The 1,586-nt window shown below is 40.8% G+C and overlaps 1 protein-coding gene across 1 annotated transcript; it reads left to right on the top strand.

The window, feature by feature from the left end:
* Nucleotides 1–261: 261 nt before the first annotated feature.
* LOC131875203 (uncharacterized) lies at nt 262–930 on the top strand. Its single transcript, XM_059219261.1, has one exon. The coding sequence runs from the start codon at nt 262–264 to the stop codon at nt 928–930; it is 669 nt and encodes a 222-aa protein (XP_059075244.1).
* Nucleotides 931–1,586: the final 656 nt, after the last annotated feature.

Raw genomic sequence — 1,586 nt, 5'->3', positions numbered from 1 at the left:
AGAATTTTGGTCAGCCTAGTAGAGCACAACAACCTCAATATTCCCCTCAAGATGTTTTGGAGCTCCAAAGTCATTCCGAAAGTGGGCTTCTTTGCATGGTTGGCAATCCAAAAAAAAATCCTAACTGCAGATAGGTTCACAAGAATGGGCTACGAAGGACCTTCTAGATGTATACTTTGCAAAGCCCAATTGGAGTCAGTGGATCACCTCCTCTTGAACTGCCCCTTTGCCTCCAAATGTTGGAGATGGCTCTATGCAAAAATGGAATTGATCTTAGTCTTGCCGAATGAAATCAAGCCTCTATTCCAGAGCTGGCCTCTGCATACAAAGGAGAGCTCACTGAGCCAAATTATGGAAATTGCTCCATCATACCTAATTTGGGAAATATGGAAAGAAAGGAACCACAGGCTATTTGAAGGCAAAGCTAGAAATCAGAAATCAATTCTAAATTCAATAGAATCAACAATAGTGGATTCAATCAATGGCAGAATAGCCTTCGCTTTGAATCAGTCTAAAGTTTTCTCTTCATGGTATAAGAAAATTAGTCAAAATTGGCAAGGAATCATTATCCCCTCACTTTCTCGCCATAATTCCAATAAAAGGAAAGATGCAATCTGGTCTCCCCCGAAGCCAGATTGGGTGAAACTGAATTTTGATGGGGCTTCCAAAGGCAATCCAAGCACCTCCAGAATAGGCTATGTTATCAGAGACCAATCAGGAGCAATCATCGAGAAAATGGCAAAACCAATCCCTCTAGACACTAATAACATAGCAGAGTTTACCACTCTACTATTAGGCTTGAAAGACTGCATCAACCATGGTATCAAAAATGTTTCAGTAGAAGTAGATTCGGAGATAGAAATTAATAACCCCCAATTGGAGGCTTCAAGCTTTATTGGAAAGAATTCTAGAAATCCTGAACAATTTTGAACACTTCGAGGCAAAACATATTTATAGAGAAGCAAATGTAGAGGCAGATGCATTATCAAAAGTTTCAGCTCAAGGAACCTTTGTTCACTGGTGGTCACAAGGATCTTATCCATCTGCTAATTTGATTGATCAAGCTAACAAGACTGATCAGATAAGGTTCAAGATACTGCTTGCAAGTAGACTGGTAGATTGCAAAAATCAAATTCAAATATTTCTTACCTACCCTCCTTTTGGTGGCTAACACCAATGATCATTTTCCTTTTCAAACTAACCATTCAGTTATTCTTGGGATGCAAGGTGGGTCCGGTTAAGCCGAGTAGACAAATCGAAAACATTAATACAGGACCTACTAAGGTTCAATTGGTGAGCGTCGCCGCTTTGTCCTTTCATGAGGTGTCCATAGGCTAATCTCTCCCTCCGCACTAGAGTAGATTTGGCTTGATTTGGGCATTTAATCTCTACCACCTTCGCTTGATACTTTATTGCTCTCTTTTCCCCATTATTACTCGTTGAGTTGAGCGCCCACCTTCCTGCATAAGAGTCTTGTTCTTGCTTCCCATTTTTCTTTTGGCTCCTCTGGTTTTTTCTCTGGTTCTCCTCTTGCATGCCCCTGCTCACAGTCACCATGTCTTCCGAACCCCCATTTAGTTTCATTA

Source organism: Cryptomeria japonica, chromosome 4, assembly GCF_030272615.1.
Source record: "Cryptomeria japonica chromosome 4, Sugi_1.0, whole genome shotgun sequence".
NCBI classification, from domain to species: domain Eukaryota; kingdom Viridiplantae; phylum Streptophyta; class Pinopsida; order Cupressales; family Cupressaceae; genus Cryptomeria; species Cryptomeria japonica.
The sequence above is the reverse complement of the archived record's forward strand: the minus strand, read 5'-3'. Positions and strand labels throughout refer to the sequence as shown.